General features: G+C 36.5%; 2 protein-coding genes across 2 annotated transcripts; one reads left to right on the top strand and one right to left on the bottom strand.

Annotated features, from left to right (window-relative positions):
• Nucleotides 1-1042: 1042 nt before the first annotated feature.
• On the top strand, nucleotides 1043-1969 carry LOC113896679 (olfactory receptor 6F1). Its single transcript, XM_027548890.1, has one exon. The coding sequence runs from the start codon at nucleotides 1043-1045 to the stop codon at nucleotides 1967-1969; it is 927 nt and encodes a 308-aa protein (XP_027404691.1).
• A 10303-nt stretch (nucleotides 1970-12272) lies between these two features.
• Nucleotides 12273-13232, bottom strand: LOC113896604 (olfactory receptor 6F1-like). Its single transcript, XM_027548834.1, has one exon. It carries the CDS (start codon nucleotides 13230-13232, stop codon nucleotides 12273-12275), a length of 960 nt encoding a protein of 319 aa, XP_027404635.1.
• Between the last annotated feature and the right edge of the window lie 4828 nt (nucleotides 13233-18060).

Genomic DNA, 18060 nt, shown 5'->3' with positions numbered 1-18060 from the left:
TCTCAGAGACTGAAGACACCAAAGTTCACTTTGTGCAATAAACTGCACTCAGGTGTAGGTTCTTGTGACCTGAATGTTTGACACTTATAGCTTTCCAATTGATCTTCTAATTTATAGGCTCCATCCTCAAACAAAGCATTTAAAATAAGTTACAAGTATACAAAAAGAAAAAAAAACCTAGTTTCAAAATGATTGTCTGCTTTTCCGCTTGTTCATTCACTTCCAAATAAGCGTAGCAGAGGACAGAGGAGCCTGTCGTGCTACATTCTCTGAGGTTGCAGAGTTTGAAAAGACATAGCAACTGAATAACAATAATCCTAGATGCAGGAAGAAATTGCCTTAAGTTCATTGTTTAATATGGAAATTTTTTGATGTGAATAATGTAAGACAAATTTAAACATGAAATGATTAATATTGGAGAAGGCAATAATTTGAAACTATTTTAAAAATTCTTCCAGTTTGTTTTTAGACATTATTTTTGAGTTCAGAGCTTATATATTAAAAGATCAATTCAGAAACTGTAACTGTCAGATATGAAAGTGTCTAGAATCTACATTTGAGAGGCCTATTTCTCAACAAAGATAAAGTACATGATTTCATCTAAGGACTGTGCAGAAAGAGTTTAGTAACAAAGTATTGAACCCAGTCTGCATGAAATGCTCAGCCCTTCATGTGTTTAGATGTTATCTGTGAATGTAATCTGCGAACCAGTAATCTGTGATCTGGTTAGAACAGGAATGATTAAAGCAGCAAGACTGGATTTGAATCTTGGATCTGAAGTGTAACCATAGATGAAATCTTTGCAAAATTGCTAACATTATTTGCACTGTCTGTTAATTCGTTATAATAGCACAACTCTCTACTTAATTAAATTAACCAATACTAATCATGCATAGCTCCAAGCACAGAGCAGGCACTCAACAGATGTTAGTTTGTCAATATGCATTCAAGTACTGAAGCACTCTCATGAATGCATTTCTTTTTATTTTTCTAGAACTGCGTGATTGAGTCAAAGACCTCCATGTGGGGTCTGTGTTTCTCTATGAACACACACAATGAAACTCTCCCCCAGGACTTTCTCCTATTGGGCTTTCCTGGGTCCCAGATCCTTCAGCTCTCTCTTTTCATGCTTTTTTTGGTTATGTACATCCTCACAGTTGGTGGTAACGTGGCTATATTGATATTGGTGAGTACCTCCCACCAGCTACACACCCCCATGTACTTCTTTCTAAGCAATCTCTCTTTCCTGGAGATTTGGTATACCACAGCTGCAGTCCCCAAAGCCCTGGCCATTCTACTGGGGAAAAGCCAAAGCATATCATTTACCAGCTGTCTTTTGCAGATGTACCTTGTTTTCTCATTGGGCTGTACAGAGTACTTCCTCCTGGCAGCCATGGCTTATGACCGTTATTTGGCCATCTGTTATCCTCTACACTATGGGACTATCATGAACAGCCTCCTCTCAATGCAGCTGGCTCTGGGCTCCTGGGTCTGTGGTTTCCTGGCTATTGCTGTTCCCACAGCCCTCATTAGCAGCCTGACCTTCTGTGGGCCCCACACTATCAACCACTTCTTTTGTGACATTGCACCTTGGATTGCTCTGGCCTGTACCAGCACACGGCCAATGGAACTTGTAAGCTTTGTGATTGCTTTTGTGGTCATCCTAAGTTCTTGCCTTATCACCCTTGTCTCCTATGTCTACATCATCAGCACCATCTTCAGGATTCCCTCAGCCCAGGGCAGAAGCAAAGCCTTCTCCACGTGCTCCTCACATCTTACAGTGGTGCTCATCTGGTATGGCTCTACAATCTTCCTTCATGTCCGCACCTCCATTAAAGAGGCTTTGAATCTGACCAAAGCTGTTCATGTCTTGAACACTGTGGTAACTCCAGTTCTTAATCCCTTCATCTACACTCTTCGTAACAAGGAAGTAAGAGAAACTCTGCTAAAGAAATGTAAAGGAAAATAAACTGCTTCCAACAAAACAGACCTCTGTCAATTGTCTCCATATCTGTTCAGGGGTTCCAAGTAAGAATATGGAGAAAAAGGCAAGTCTTTCTTGATGTAAGGAGAGAAGGAAAAAAAAAAAAAAACAGAAAAAAATCAATCAAAACAAGTTTAAAAACCTGTGTATACTTGCGCTACTTTCTCATATATGATAGGAATGGAAGTTCTTGGTATAAGCAAACTGGACATTTTTAAAGAAAAATATCTTTACATACTGAATTCGGTTTATCCTTGGATTTCATTTATAAAATGAGGTGTAATAGTTAGTAAGAAGGGTGTTTTTATTGAGTAAACTTTAAATTCTTGTCCCTTCTAAAATAGCTTTGATGAAATATGTGAAAAGTGAAAACTTTTAAAACATGTTTGTGAAATAGGAAAAGGTTAAATAAATAGAAGGACAATTGAAATCATAGTGCGCAATTATTTCAACACACTATTTTTTGGATAAAATATAGTAAAATATGTACATATAAAAGTTGATAATTACAATGTGAGACCTTTGTTTAACAAGGATAGTGAACAAAAACATTCTAATAAGCAAGTGATGTTAAAAGTTAGAGGGCGACAAAACTGCAGGAGAGCTTGGAAAAAGCAATAAATGTTTTTACATAACAAAATGTTAGTCTTGAAAAGGAAAATGCTAAAGGATTCTGTTAGTAAGTCATCAAGGTTAGATACCACATGGCTTCAAGGGAAAATGACTATAGAAAAAAATAATTATAATAGTTGATTTTCCTCCAAATGACTCCAAGATATTTATTTTAAACCATTAACACATGGATGAAAGCTTTATTTCTCTCTTTTTATTTTTTCCCTATGGCTAGTGGTAAAGGAATTATCCTGCCAATGCAGGAGACTCAGGAGATGCTGGTTTGATCCTTGGGTAGGAAGATCTCCTGGAGGAGGAAATGGCCACCCACTCCAGTATTCTTGCCTGGAGAATCCCATGGACAGAGGAGGAGCCTGGCAGACTACAGTTCATTGGGTTGTGAAGAGTCAGACACCACTGAGACACTTTGCAACTGAGCACGCACACATAGGTTTGAAGCAGCAAAGAGGACTTGTCATGCTTAACCATGTTGAAGATATAATCTGTTCTGTTCCACATTGTTTCACACATGCACAATGTAGGCTGCTTCTCATAGGAAAAAAGTCTATGGGGCTGAGTAGCAGCTACCCGCTAGGTCTTGTTTGTTTATATTTCTTGAAATCTCTACTGGGTCCTCACTCAAAAAAAGGAGGAGATGACAGAATAAGAAAGCATATGATTGAAGGAAATAGGGCAAAATATTTCATTGAGAGAATAATAAACATTAAGTTTCAAAAGGTATGTCTATGTTGAAAGTTTACTTCTTAAATCACCATAATTCAACAATGTACACCTGATCTGCTGCCATTATTTATTTACTGTGAGCATGAATTTCAAATCCATGAAATTCCTAAACTCTAAAAACCCACAAAGGATCACATGAAAAATTTTGGAGGTTATGAGTATGTGAAGTACCTTGGTGTGCATTGGCAGGTGGATTCTTTACCACTGAGCCACCTGGGAAGTCTAATGGTGTCCTGGGTGTATGCATACATCCAGCTAATAAATATGTATATAGTAAATGTATATCGTTTTGTAAATCAATTGTACTTCCATAGGAGTTCCCAGGTGGCAATAGTGGCAGAGTTGCGGGTAAGGTGGTAGAGTCGCAGGTTTGATCCCTGGGTTGGGAAGATCCCTTGGAGGAGGGCATGGCAATCCGCTCCAGTATTCTTGCCTAGAGAATCCCATGGACAGAGGAGCCTTTTGGACTACAGTCCATAGGGTCCCACAGAGTTGGACATGACTGGAGGCTTAGCATGCAATCATGCAGAGCTAAAAAATAAATAAATAAATAAATAAATTTCTAATCCTACTTTTTGAGGATTTCCAAAAATCAAAATTTCTGCTGCTGCTGCTGTTAAGTTGCTTCAGTCGTGTCCGACTCTGTGCAACCCCATGGACTGCAGCCCACCAGGCTTCTCCGTCCCTGGGATTCTCCAGGCAAGAACACTGGAGTGGGTTGCCATTTCCTTCTCCAATGCATGAAAGTGGAAAGCGAAAGTGAAGTCGCTCAGTCATGTCCAACTCTTAGCAACCCCATGGACTGCAGCCTACCAGGCTCCTCCATCCATGGGATTTTCCGGGCAACAGTACTGGAGTGGGGTGCCATTGCCTTCTTCCCTGCCATCCATGCTGCTGCTGCTGCTAAGTTGCTTCAGTCATGTCCGATCAAAATTTCTAATAAGAGTCAAATTGCTATTTTCTGAGACAAATAGCATTCCTGCTTTGATGAGTGAGCCCCAACATTAAAAAAAAAAAAAGCAGTTGGTATAGTCAACTGTAGTGAAAGTTATCTTCAACATCTCACTGTCTTCTGGTGCACACCTCATTATATCAAAACCAAGGAAATAGTGCTCAGCTTTTAATGTGGATAAATGAATGAGTTGGTTTATCATGATATTGCATCAGATCAGATCAGATCAGTCACTCAGTCGTGTCTGACTCTTTGCGACCCCCATGAATAGCAGCACACCAGGCCTCCCTGTCCATCACCAACTTCCAGAGTTCACCCAGACTCATGTCCATCGAGTCAGTGATGCCATCCAGCCATCTCATCCTCTGTTGTCCCCTTCTCCTCCTGCCTCTAATCCCTCCCAGCATCAGAGTCTTTTCCAATGAGTCAACTCTTCGCATGAGGTGGCCAAAATACTGGAGTTTCAGCTTTAGCATCATTCTTTCCAAAGAAATCCCAGGGCTGATCCCTTCAGAATGGACTGGTTGGATCTCCTTGCAGTCCAAGGGACTCTCAAGAGTCCTGTCCAACACCACAGTTCAAAAGCATCAATTCTTCAGCTCTCAGCCTTCGTCACAGTCCAACTCTCACATCCATACATGACCACACATACAAGACTTAATGTTAGGTGAAGAAAGTAACTAAGAATGAACTGGGTAACTTTGGGTGTTTCCTCCTTTGTTGATTTAAAAACAGCTTAAGTATTATTTGCATGATATATTATCAAGCAATTATATGTAATTTCTGTATATTTGATTTAGTTTTTTTTTTTCAAATCAATAATTTATAAAAATTCAATTTAGGAAAAAAAATACATTGCTATTCAGAATTATCCCATGGTGGTAAATTATTGGAAGTATTAAATCACTGCTAAAGATTTTTTGAGTCTTTCAATTTATTTGACAAACTTCTTTTTAATAAAGATAGTATTAATGGATATAACTTCAAGTTTGAGAAGTCTGTTTCACAGTACTCTATTGAAAAATAATTTGAGGATTTCTTTTTTTCATTTTTAAAAAATCCATCTATAAAAATTTTTAGCATCATTAATTAAAAAAAAGTTGTATCTGTAGTGGTTTAGATCAAGCCTCCCTAAGATGTACCACTTAGGCACGTGGACTATTTTGAGGTAAAGTCAATGGAGACCCTATGGGATCAAGAGAAATTACTGACCCTTTCTAAACTACTTCAGTTCAGTTCAGTTCAGTCACTCAGTCATGTCCGACTCTTTGCAACCCCATGAATTGCAGCACGCCAGGCCTCCCTGTCCATCACCAGCTCCTGGAGTTCCCTCAAACTCATGTCCATCGAGTCGGTGATGCCATCCAGGCATCTTATCCTCTCTCGTCCCCTTCTCCTCCTTCCCTCAATCCCTCACAGAGTCAACTCTTCGCATGAGGTGGCCAAAGTATTGGAGTTTCAGCTTCAACATCAGTCCTTCCAAAGAACACCCAGGACTAATCTCCTTTAGAATGGACTGGTTGGATCTCCTTGCAGTCCAAGGGACTCTTAAGAGTCTTCTCCAACACCACAGTTCAAAAGCATCAATTCTTTGGCACTCAGCTTTCTTCACAGTCCAACTCTCACATCCATACATGACCACTGTAAAAATCATAGCCTTGACTAGACCTTTCTTGGCAAAGTAATGTCTCTGTTTTTCAATATGCTGTCTAGGTTGGTCATAACTTTCCTTCCAAGGAGTATGACCATGCACAATGATGAAATCAAAGAGGAAATTTAAAAATAGCTAGAGACAAATGACAGTGAAAACAGAACCACATAATATCTATGTGATGCAGCAAATCTTCCCTTTAAAGGGAAATTCTTAGTACTGCAAGCTGTCCTCAGAAAACAAACAAACAAAAAACCTTAAATAAACAATCTAACCTCCCACCTAAAAAGCTAAAGAACAAACAAAACCTAAAGTCAGCAAAACAAAGGAAATAATGAATATCAGAGAGGAATAAAATAGAGATAAAAATAATAGAAGAAGTGAATAAAACCAATAATTTATTATTTGAAAGGGTAAACAGAATTGTCAAACCTTTGGCCAGGCTTGAAAGGAGGAAAAGAGAGTGAACATAAGCAAAAAAAGGAAAAAAAGGGAGAAATAATGGCCAATATCATGAAAATACTAAAAGACAAGAATACTAAGAATGATTATATGCCAACAAATTTAACAATCTAGAAGAAATGGACAAGTTTCTAGCAGCATACAGCCCACCAAAATTGAATCAAGAAGAAACAGGTAATTTGAACAGACTGATGTCTAGAAGTGAAATAGAATCTGTAATAATAATAATTAAAAAAAAAAAACTACCTATAAACAAAACCCCAGGACCAGAATGCCTTCACTGGTGAATGCTATCAAACATACAAAGAAGAACCTATACTGATCCTTCTCCAAATCTTCCAAAAGCTGAAGAGGAGAGAATACTCCCAATGACATTCTACAAAAGGAACATCATCCTGATGCCAAAATCAGATAGATACCATCAAAATAGAAAACTACAGACCAATATCTTTAATGAACGTGCAGCAAAAATCTCAACAAGTATTAGCAAATTGAATCCAAAACCACATAAAAAAGATCAAAACCACAACCAAGTGGAATTCATCCGAAGTTCACAAGGATGGTTCAACATATGCACCTCAGTCAATGGGATACACCACATCAACATTATTATCTCAATAGATGTAAAAGAAGCATCTGATAAAATTCAACATCCATTCATGATAAAAATCCTTACCAAAGTGGGTATAGAGGAAACATAACTCCAGCACAATAAAACTAATTTATGACAGTCATAGCCAATTTAATACTCAATGGAGAAGTGTTAAAATCCATATCACTAAAATCTAGTACAAGACAACAATGTCCATCACTGTGGATGACAAGTGTCCAATGTCATCACTTCTATTCAACATTGTATTAGAAGTTCTAGTACAGCAATCAGATAAGAAAATAAAATAAACATATCCAAATAGAAAGGAAGAGGTGAAATTGTCATCATATGCAGATAACATGGTACTTTCTGTAGAAAACATGAAAGACTCCACACAAAAATCAATAGAACTAGTAATAAATAAATTGAGAAAGGTAGCAGGATACCAGATTAATACAGAAAAATTGGTTGCATTTCTTTACACTAACAATGATATAGGAAAAGGGGAATATAAAAAGAAAATATCTTTTAAGATCATATCAGAAATAAAAATCTGACCAAGAAAGTGAAATACTTGTGTACTGTAACTATATAAAACATTAACAAAGGAAATTGAGGATGATTCAAAGAAATGGAGAGGTATCCCAAGCTCTTGGATTGCAAGAATTAACATTGTTAAAATGACCACATTACTCATAGCAATCTACAGATTTAATGTGACCCCTATCAAATTATCCTTGTCAGTTTTCACATAACCAGAAAAAAAGATCCTAAAATTTATATGAAACCATAAAAGACCCCAAATTACCAAAATAATCCTAAGGAAAAAAATAACAAAATAGGTGGCATAATCCACCCAGACTTGACAATGCTATAAAGATACATTAATCAAACAGTATAATATTGCCACAAAAACAAACATATGGATGAGTGGAGCAGAATAGAGATATCAGAAATAAAATCACAAACTTCAGATAAGGAGGTAAGAATATAAAATGACAGAAAGACTGTACTTGAGCAAATGATGTTGGAAAATTTGGAAAGGGTGTTGGAAAAGTTGCATGTAAATCAATAAAGTTAGAACACACCCTCTCATCATACACAAAAATAAACTCAAAATCTATAAAATATTTATTTCCTTTATGTTTTACAAAATTTTATCAAATATTCCTACTTTTACAATAAAATTATTTGACTTTATTTTTTACTTTTTCTCTTTTTTTATATTGACTCAGGTTTGCATTCTGCTACATGCTGTTACATTGTTTTTTAAAGAGTGCATGTATGCTAAGTCACTTTAGTTGTTTCTGACTCTTTGCAACCTCATGGTCTGTAGCCCCCCAGGCTCCTCTGTCCAAGGAATTCTCCAGGCAAGAATACTGGAGTGGGTAGCCATTCCTTTCTCCAGGGGATCTTCCCAACCCAGGGATGGAATCTGGGTCTCCCACACTGCAGGCAGATTTTTTTACCATCTGACCCACCAGGGAAGCCAATAGGAAATGTGATGCATATTAACAAGTATACTGCTTTCCAGTGAAATCACACTTGTTGCAGTTTTTGAAAATAAGACCAAAGAGTTTACAAACATATAAACATGAGATCATTGACACAATGGACATGAGTTTGAGCAAACTCCAGGAGATAGTGAAAGACAAGGTAGACTGGCGTACTGCAGTCCATGTGGTTGCAAAGAGTTGGACACAACCAAAATAAATCGAGATAAATATAAGTGAATAGAACAGGCAAACTTCTTTATATATTATTAGATTGTAGTTGAATTAAGTAACAAATTCTTTTATGAATGACTCAAAGCCACCCACAGCTTCTGGCTTGCTCTAATGAAAAAAAATATTATTGGGATAAGTGGTATGATAAAAAGAGGAAGACTTGGGTACGCACTCTGCAAAGAACTGTATTTAGAAAGATTACCCCCATAAATAGAATAAGAAAGTATCCTATTTTTTAGCTGAAAACACTGGATAGACAGCAGCCACACAAAAAAACTCCATGGCTTTTCCCTTCCTATCTAAAAGCAGGTCATAATATTTCCCTTTGGAAGGTGTCTACCAGTCCCAGGAGGAGAAGAAAACTCTTATCAGGGGAATCTGGAAGTTAATATCAAATGAAACTGTAAAATAAATCTATCAAAATACCACTGCTTTGCAACTTAGTGTCCCTTACCCTAGCATCTTTCTTTTTTTAATATAAATTTATTTATTTTAATTGGAGGTTAATTACTTTATATCTTTCTTTTGTCACACTGCCACAGGTTATGATTCTTTTTTAAAAGTTATATATGATTTGGGGGCCTAACAACTCCTGCATTCTGTTGGCATGAAGAAAAATGCATAATATAAGAGATATGAGTTTGATGTTTGTGCAGGATCTTACTTATGACTGTATCCTCAGAGATATTCTCTCAACAACTCAGAAGACAGATCTAAAGAGATAAGAGAGAAGACAGTGTGTGTTTATGATTATACATATATAAATGTATATGATTATATATGTATATGATTTTTGGCTAAAGAATGCATGTAATCAAGCATACATCTTGGTAAAAGTTTACTGCTAGACATGAAGAGCAGATACCACAGTTTATCCATTTTGTGCCTTCTCTATATTAAGGGGAGATGCAAAAATCTGGCTTCCTTAAAATTTTTTCAGAGATATAAATCTAACCATCTTAATGTTACATTTTTTCCAAAGCACAAAGTGCCTTATATTTGCTCTCAGGGTGCACTGGAGGTCAGCAACAAATGATTTAATCATTGTAAAACTGGATGGGGAGTATAATTCTTTGACATTTGTTTTCCTTTTGAAGACATTTAAACACATGTAAAAAAAATTAGAACAAAACATACATGATTTTATCCTGTGTATTTTCCTTTTGTTAGTTCAGTACTTAAGCTTAACCATGGGACAGAAATGTATAGAAGAACTTTTTACTCCCTGCAGAAGAGTGGTATACAGAAATACTTGTCTAATAACACAAAACATTTCACTGTTATTGTGAGAATTTGCATATTGCTCTATTATTCTGATGGCAAAAGAAGGGTTAGAAAAATGTTGAAGTATGGCATACATTTTTCATTTATATGAACCAGTGATTGTGACAATAGTTTCCATGAAAGTGTAAGATAAACAAAATAAAAACTAGGCATTCAGAAAAAATAATCTTGTAGTTTTAATATATACAGAAAATACGTAAAAATTTAAACTAAGAAAAATTTCAGGCATTGGCATGTGCAAACAATTCATGATTTAATTATATAATCTTGCCATTAAAAATAGATTGTTGAATACTTTGATTGCCTAAAACAGTGCTACTAATGATTTAATCTGCATATCAGTCAGCTGGGTATCTTGTTACAATGAATAGTCTCATTCAAGAGGCTGAGGTTAGATTTGTATTTCTTAACAGGTTCCCAGGTTATTCTGATACTTCTAGTCTACTAAATACAGAAAAAGAAGGCAAGCAATAAGCAATCATATACAGACCACTTGTCATAAAAAATTTTATAGACTATTAGTCTTTCAGCACTCCTTTCATCCTTTATGTTACTAAACTATACCAAAATTATTAAAAAATGTGAAGCATCTCCATTAACACACAAAAAAAGAACATGATAATAGAAACATATTTTATTCCCCATTTTCCACTTTTCTGTTGCTCCAAAATGCGTTAGTACATGCTGAAATGATTATCTGCTTGAATATTTTATAAAAATTTAAGAAATTTGTTTTATCATGTTAGATATTCAATACTTGTATAGTCCAATTCTAAATCTTTCCTTCCATCATGTTACCTTTCTTAATATTTAAAATTATGCATATTGTCACCCTGTTTGTTTAACTTATATGCAGAGTACATCATGAGAAACGCTGGACTGGAAGAAACACAAGCTGGAATCAAGATTGCCGGGAGAAATAGCAATAACCTCAGATATGCAGATGACACCACCCTTAGGGCAGAAAGTGAAGAGGAACTCAAAAGCCTCTTGATGAAAGTGAAAGTGGAGAGTGAAAAAGTTGGCTTAAAGCTCAACATTCAGAAAACGAAGATCATGGCATCCGGTCCCATCACTTCATGGCAAATAGATGGGGAAACAGTGGAAACAGTGTCAGACTTTATTTTTCTGGGCTCCAAAATCACTACAGATGGTGACTGCAGCCATGAAATTAAAAGACGCTTACTCCTTGGAAGGAAAGTTATGACCAACCTAGATAGCATATTCAAAAGCAGAGCCATTACTTTGCCAACAAAGGTTCGTCTAGTCAAGGCTATGGTTTTTCCTGTGGTCATGTATGGATGTGAGAGTTGGACTGTGATGAAGGCTGAGCGCTGAAGAATGATGCTTTGGAAGTGTGGTGCTGGAGAAGACTCTTGAGAGTCCTTTGGACTGTAAGGAGATCCAACCAGTCCATTCTGAAGGAGATCAGCCCTGGGATTTCTTTGGAAGGAATGATGCTAAAGCTGAAATCCCAGTACTTTGGCCACCTCATGCGAAGAGTTGACTCATTGGAAAAGACTCTGATGCTGGGAGGGATTGCAGGCAAGAGGAGAAGGGGATGACAGAGGATGAGATGGCTGGATGGCATCACTGACTCAATGGACGTGAGTCTGAGTGAACTCCAAGAGTTGGTGATGGACAGGAGGCCTGGCATGCTGTGAATCATGGGGTCACAAAGAGTCGGACATGACTGAGCAACTGATCTGATCTGATCTAAAATTTTAAATTATCTAATATTTTCCTGATATATTTCTAAAGAAATTCTTCATATGTGTTTATATCCATACATAAATAAACATTCATGCTTAAGAATAGTGTCTGGCTCACTATATTTATTTAAGAAATGTTTATTGATCAAACTTTTTTAAAGTACAAAATGATATATTTATGATAGACAATCAACCACATGGAGTAACACTGCCTTAGAAACAATTTTTGGCTTGTATTAATAGTTACTATTAAAGTGTAGATTTTTATAAAGTTGGCTGAACAATTGCTTAGAACTAACCAGCTAATTTTCCCACTGTAAGTTCTTGTGAGTAGGAACTTCATGTATTTATCTCCTTATCACTATAGCTTTGCAACGAAGTATTCTTAAACACTAATTACCAAATATCTATTTCAGTTGAATTCAAACCAAAATGTGAATTGCAAAAATATCCATATTAGGTAGCATCAATTTTATAATATAATTTTCAATATTTACTATTTGCATATGTAATGTGGTAATCTATTCTAGCTTTTTCATATTAATTAATCTCTCAAATCTCCTGGATATGTCTGGCCAAGAACAATCTCTTTCTTTCTAGAACTTTTCTGAAGGCTTTCTTCACATCTTTGTTTCTTAGGGTGTATACAAGAGGATTTAAAAGTGGGGTGACCACACAGTAGAACACTGAGACTACTTTACCCATGGTAAAGTTGTGCTTGGCTGGAGGGCGAACATAGGCAAAAATAATGGTGCCATAATAGATGGTGACCACAGTGAGGTGGGAGGCGCAGGTGGAGAAGGTTTTCTTCTGAGCCTCTCGAGAAGATAGCTTGATAATTGTGACCACAATGTGTCCATAGGAAGACATAGTGAGAAGAAAAGAACTTAGAATCACAACAGAGGTACATGTGTAACCCAAGGCCTCCACCATGAATGTATCTGAGCAGGAGAGTTGAAAAATTGGTTCTGAGTCACAGAAGAAATGATTGATCTTTTGAGAGCCACAAAAATGTAAATAAGAGACAAGTACAGTAGGTAGAACAGGGGCAATGAAGCCCCCAATCCAAGATCCAGCTGAAAACCATAGGCATACCTGAAGATTTATGAGGAATGAGTATCTTAGAGGGTTGCATATGGCCACATAGCGATCATAGGCCATCACAGCCAACAGGATGCACTCTGTAGCCCCCATAGAGAAAAAAAAGTAGTACTGGGTTATACAACCAGAAACGGAAATGGTAACAACCTGTGAGAGACAAGTGGCCAGCAATTTAGGCACTGTGGCTGTCGTGTACCAGATCTCCAGAAATGACAAATTTCCTAAGAAAATATACATGGGTGTTTGGAGTCTGGAATCCGTGAGAACAATGAAGATGATGAGGGTGTTTCCCATGAGAGAGAGCAGATATACAGTAAGAAACATCACAAATAATGCAAGCCTTAGATAGAGAACACCAGAAAATCCCAGAAAAATAAACTCTGTCACTCTTGTTTGATTTGCCACATTCATATCTCATTGTCTCCAATCTGGAATGAAACAACAAAGCCAAAATATGAACAAGAAAGGAATATTATATTTTTACTTATTTGATGATAATAATGCACCCTTAAGAAAAATTAAAAATTAATGATGGGAAAAACATAATTGGCATCTTTAATTTGACATGATTTAGTTTATTTGATTTAGGAAATAAATCAGAGACAACAATAGTCTAATAATCCACTTTACAAATGAAGAAACTAAAGAAGTAAATTATTTTTCTAGCTATATAGTTTTAAGCGGTGAGGCATGTATTGTACCGGGTAGGTTGTTTTAATAAAGCACAGTTGGGATAATATATTAATTATGGCTATTGAAAGATAATAACATTTACCTATCTCTGAGGACTTTATATAGTAAACATTAGAAGAGGGTGAAGAAATCAAAAACATGCAAATCTGAGACCAGTGGTTGGAGGTGGTCAGTCTCAGAATAGAACTCCTAGGACATGCAAGTGTCCATATGAAGACAAAGTATTGGCTACATTTTTACATTTATGAACGCTGTTACATGCTATCAATTAGGGTTTGGTGGGAGACTGGTAAATGAACAACTCTGTTTCCAGAACACAAAACAAAGAGGGAATTCAACACCTATGGAAAAGCATTTGTTCATATTTTTTAGGTGTTCTAACCTTAGCTTGTTTATTTAAAAAACGATTGCATTCACAAATTCTCATGCATAGTTTAAAAAATTATTAAATTCACACATTGTTTTGGTGAAAGTTTTCACTTTCATCTCAGGTTCAAACTATTTGTTAACCAAATGAGCCACTCATTATATACAAATAAATAATACAAATATTTATTAGAGAATTATCTAGCTTACTTTCAACATACTAACATTAAAAGAATGAGAAATAGAGCAGAGCACACATCACCACACCACATTGGGTTCTGACTAACACCCAGACTTAAACAGGGCTGGGAAGTCCTGTGTCGCAGGACATCTGGAGTCCCAATTGGGCAAACGTCACAGGCAGTGTGTCTGCTACATGGGTGATGCTTCAGAGATTGCCATTTGGGGTTCCGGCTTATAATGCCAGGATCCAAGCTGATATCATCACCAATCTGTGACCAAATTGCAAGCCTGGTTTCATTTTAAAGCTGGTGGTTGTCATGTAAAACTTAGAATGCTGCTAAGCCTAGGCTTGGTTTGCCAGGCCCTCTCCAGGGGCTCAACAATCTCAAGATTCCTTCCCCCATTTTATCTAAGGTGCTGCAAGTCTTGCACTCACAGCAGGCAGTCACTCCCAGTCATTCCTAGTCAGGGCAGTGTCCAGGCAGGTTAGAAGAAAGGTCAGAGGCCTGTTCTGCTTTGTCTCTGAAGCCTAAACAAGACTATCTATTTAATTTCCCTAACAACACATCCATTCATCTTTCAGTGTCCATAGTGTTTGTTTCCATAAGTTGGCTAAGTTAAAGAACACTTAATATGAGATATATCTAAAGGGGGAAATAGAACAGGCTCTATCTTGAAAGCAGGACTCCATCTTGGGCCAGACTGTGGACTTTGAGCTATATGCCCAGTATCTATGGAAATGACATACCAACTGGAAAACCAGGCCCCCAGAAGGAAGAGCCCCAGGGCTCTCCATCTCCTAAAAGAATACCCTAATTATTTGTGTAACCAAATAGAATCATACATTCTATTCTGCTTATTGGGGTATGACTACAAGCCTATTGATAATTGTCCACTGTTAACTACCTAGGCTTAAGGCTTATGAATCATGGGCTAACTTTGATTTATCTTTCTTTTTCCTTTGTTCAGCCTAGTTTCAGGGAATTTTGGGGAGGTGGGTTTGGACACATATGCTTAGGGTATATAAGGTTTTCACAAAAACTGGTTGGGGTCCTTAGCTAAGAGAAGACTCTGCCTTGGGCCCACCAGTGTAATAAACTGCACTCCACTATCTGCATTGTCCTTCTGAGTGAGTTTGTTTCCCAGAATGCATGGCTACAACATATCCACCTAACAAATGTTTAAATATACAATACAGTATTTATGACTATACTTAAACCTTAAATGTTCTTATAATTTTTTAAAAGGAAATCTTGTTTTCAGAGAAACAATGTTTTTCAATAGTTATATTTTTATATACATGTGCTTTAGTACCAAAATACACAGATCATAAAAGCAAATTATGATAAAAAATTGAATACTAATAATAAAAATGTTCTTATATATGTAAAACATATTTTATAATGTTTAAAGAAGTTCTGGTGGTAAAAATACAGATAATATAGATCACAATGAAAATAGCAGCTGAATGTAACATGACAGCAATATGGTTCATATCTAGATATTTCTTCATTAAACCTTTATGAACGTTTTGAATCATAAATCTTTTTTTCCCTTTTTTAAAAATTTAAATTTATTTATTTTAATTGGAGGCTAATTACTTTACAATATTGCATTGGTTTTGCCATACATCAACATGAATCCGCCAAGGGTGTACACATGTTCCCCATCCTGAGCCCCCCTCCCACCTCCCTCCCTGTATCATTCCTTTGGGTCATCCCAGTGCACTAGCCCCAAGCATCCTGTATCCTGCATCAAACCTGGACTGGTGATTCATTTCTTATATGATATTAAACATGTTTCAATGCCATTCTCCCAAATCTTCCCACCCTCTCCCTCTCCCACAGAGTCCAAAAGACTGTTCTATATATCAGTGATCTATGTCTCTTTTGCTTTCTCACATACAGGGTTATTGTTACCATCTTTCTAGATTCCATACATATGCATTAGTATACTGTATTGGTGCTTTTCTTTTTGGCTTACTTCACTCTGTATAATAGGCTCCAGTTTCATCCACCTCATTAAAACTGCTTCAAATGTATTCTTTTTAATGGCTGAGTAATACTCCATTGTGTATATGTACCACAGCTTTCTTACCCATTCATTTGCTGATGGACATCTAGGTTGCTTCCATGTCCTGGCTATTATAAACAGTGCTGCGATGAACATTGGGGTACAAGTGTCTCTTTCAATTCTGGTTTCCTCGGTGTGTATGCCCAGCAGTGGGATTGCTGGGTCATAAGACAGTTTTATTTCCAGTTTTTTAAGGAATCTCCACACTGTTCTCCATAGTGATTGAATCATAAATCTTTTTATAGAAATGTGTATAGGGTTTATGCCACAGTATTTATGTTTTCTGTGGTGTACTGTTGATAAAGTACACTTTTTCAAGATTAAAAAAAAAAAAAAGCTTTAAGTTAGACCTTGTTAAACGGCTAAGTTAGGTTATTATGGTCAAGGGATAGTTTACGAGTCTTACTAACCTAACCTTCAGTTTTAGTATCCCAAAAAGTTTTAATCCTTTTTTGCCATTTTCATCTGATTAACAAAAATAAAATTGTGCTTTTTGCAGGTGCAACACTGTTCGAAAGATTTTGAAAAATATGAGTAACAATTGACCTATAATTTATAATTTGAGGAAACCATTTAGAGGAAAGAACTGGGACAGACTTTTAAAAATATATTTGATGAATTTGATTCTCTGATTCCAGAAGAAAAATATTAAAATATATATTATTCATGTCCAGACCAAGTGTTCAAAGTATATCTTATTGCCATTTTCTGTATAGTCAATCGGAGAAGGCAATGGCACCCCACTCCAGTACTCTTGCTTGGAAAATCCCATGAATGGAGGAGCCTGGCAGTCTACAGTCCATGGGGTCGCTAAGAGTCAGACACAACTGAGGGACTTCACTTTCACTTTTCACTTTCTACTTTCATGCATTGGAGAAGTAAATGGCAACCCAATGTGTTCTTGCCTGGAGAATCCCAGGGACAGGGGAGCCTCGTGGGCTGCCATCTCTGGGGTTGCACAGAGTCAGACACAACTGAAGCGACTTAGCAGCAGCATATAGTCAATGGCATGGTACTTAGTCATGCTAAAAGATATCAATCACTATTTCTCCTAGCATTATTATCACTATTTTTCTAGTACTAACAAGAAAAGAAAAACCATTTGGAAAGAATATAAATAGAGTTTTGACAAGAGAATCAGATCAATGCCATACCCCAAAGCAAATACTTTTTCTTTTTCTGAAAGATATCACAGTTATTTTAGTCTGCCTTTAGAAAAACAGGGTTATACACTCTCTAGCTATGTATAATCTTAGCAAAAAATTGATATAGAAAAATACAATTTTAATTTATTTAGCATTTTTATAAAATTAAATATTTAAATATAAGGAGAAATATATTATTTATTTAAAATTTTCATTGGTAAGATACATGCTAAATGAGTTTCTGAGGTTGATTATTGTCTCAGATTACAGAAATAATGAAATTGCAAAAGCACTGCTATGTTACTCTCTAGACAAGTGAGAAATAACACAGATTATATCTTGCCACGTATACTCACATCCAATATTTTGCTTGATTATTTTTCAGGAATGGAATAGTATTAATTATATATTCTTCAAGTGTTCCTTTTCAACATAGCTATGAACTAGAGGACACTATATTCAATTATTTCGTAAGGGAAATAAGCAAAGGGATCTCCTCCCTGCTGTCATTTGACGTGGCACATCCCTATGCTTTAGATAAATGCAAAATTCCCTTTGTGTTTTTCTCCCCTCAGTTTATTTTTCCCTGTGGCAGGATGTAGGGAAAGGCATGGTCAGAGATTCCCCTGTGAGAAGTATTTCGAGTTCATCAATCTTAAGCCTTGGAGATATGTCCTCTATCTTGGGAAATTCACAACTATCTTCTGAGGACTTTCCCAAGGTTGAGGTCAGAGTACTCTTCCCTAGGGGCCAAAGGAGGAACAAAGCAATTGTGGTGG

Source organism: Bos indicus x Bos taurus, chromosome 7 (assembly GCF_003369695.1).
Source record: "Bos indicus x Bos taurus breed Angus x Brahman F1 hybrid chromosome 7, Bos_hybrid_MaternalHap_v2.0, whole genome shotgun sequence".
Taxonomy (NCBI): Eukaryota; Metazoa; Chordata; class Mammalia; order Artiodactyla; family Bovidae; genus Bos; species Bos indicus x Bos taurus.
Note: the sequence above shows the minus strand (reverse complement) of the source record. Positions and strands in the feature narration are given on the sequence as shown.

What these genes read in the sequence shown, in the direction of transcription:
- LOC113896679 (XM_027548890.1), top strand. Translation starts at nt 1,043, where the DNA reads ATGAACACACACAATGAAACTCTCCCCCAGGACTTTCTCCTATTGGGC.
- LOC113896604 (XM_027548834.1), bottom strand. Translation starts at nt 13,232, where the DNA reads ATGAATGTGGCAAATCAAACAAGAGTGACAGAGTTTATTTTTCTGGGA.